Raw genomic sequence first — 916 nt, 5'->3', positions numbered from 1 at the left:
CCCTCCCCCAGTGATCAGTCTGAAACATTGTAACTTTGTAGCAAGTCACAAGGTGAGAGGCCGCAGCAGTGGCTGATCTGTGTCAGACATTTGTAAACAGAGGCAGGAACTGCACAGACACCGGGTTTTCCACGATTGTGTCATCTCTGAGCCGGCATCTCAGTCCAGGAAGTAGATGGGGACTTTGGAGGATGCCAGAACAAAGATGGCGCCATCCTTCTGGAGAGAAACGCAGATGAAGGGATTGTCAGGGGGAGCGCTTTGATCTCTGTGAGGGGTAGTGAATACCTGGGAGTGTTGCACGGACGGATGAGGTATTACATTGTTGTCAGTGCTGCTGTCTCCTTGTATAGCGGTGATCGGCTCTCTCCGCGACGTGGAGAGAGCTTTGTGCCGCGCCGAGCTCTCTCCTCTCTTTATATAAATAACATTTCATTGTGGATCCGGTTAAGTGACACGCCGGTATTTTCCGCCGCTCTCTCCTCTGTGTGCCCAGTGTCAGGAGAACCCAAGCCTCGCGTCGAGTGGTTTAAGGAGGGCTCCCGGGTGGAGGAGAAGGACGGAGTGGAGGTGCGGGAAGGGAGTCGGATCCACTCCCTACATCTGATGAGCGCTCGGCCCCGGGACGGAGGGTCTTACAGCTGCGAGATCACCAACCGCGGGGGCCATCAGACGTGTAGCTGGACGCTGACGGTCAAACGTAAGTCTGTTGGCGGTGCCGGTGTAGGTGGGGGCATCTGGGGTGAACCATGAGGGGAGGGGCTCAGGTATGTAGACATGAGGGGAGGGGCTCAGGTATGTAGACATGAGGGGAGGGGCTCAGGTATGTAGATATGAGGGGAGGGGATCAGGTATGTAGACATGAGGGGAGGGGCTCAGGTATGTAGACATGAGGGGAGGGGATCAGGTATGTAGA

General features: G+C 55.8%; 1 protein-coding gene across 1 annotated transcript in view; it reads left to right on the top strand.

The window, feature by feature from the left end:
• The window catches only part of LOC108802215 (myosin light chain kinase, smooth muscle-like), a 110,345-nt gene that overhangs the window by 33,822 nt on the left and 75,607 nt on the right, over positions 1–916 (top strand). The window contains exon 8 of the mRNA XM_018574084.1: positions 497–700. Within this exon, the coding sequence (XP_018429586.1) occupies positions 497–700 (204 nt within the window). The remainder of the gene's footprint in view (positions 1–496; positions 701–916) is intronic.

This window comes from Nanorana parkeri, unplaced genomic scaffold, assembly GCF_000935625.1.
Source record: "Nanorana parkeri isolate BGI_ZX_2015 unplaced genomic scaffold, ASM93562v1 scaffold2728, whole genome shotgun sequence".
NCBI classification, from domain to species: Eukaryota; Metazoa; Chordata; class Amphibia; order Anura; family Dicroglossidae; genus Nanorana; species Nanorana parkeri.
This window is presented reverse-complemented; position numbering and strand designations above follow the sequence as displayed.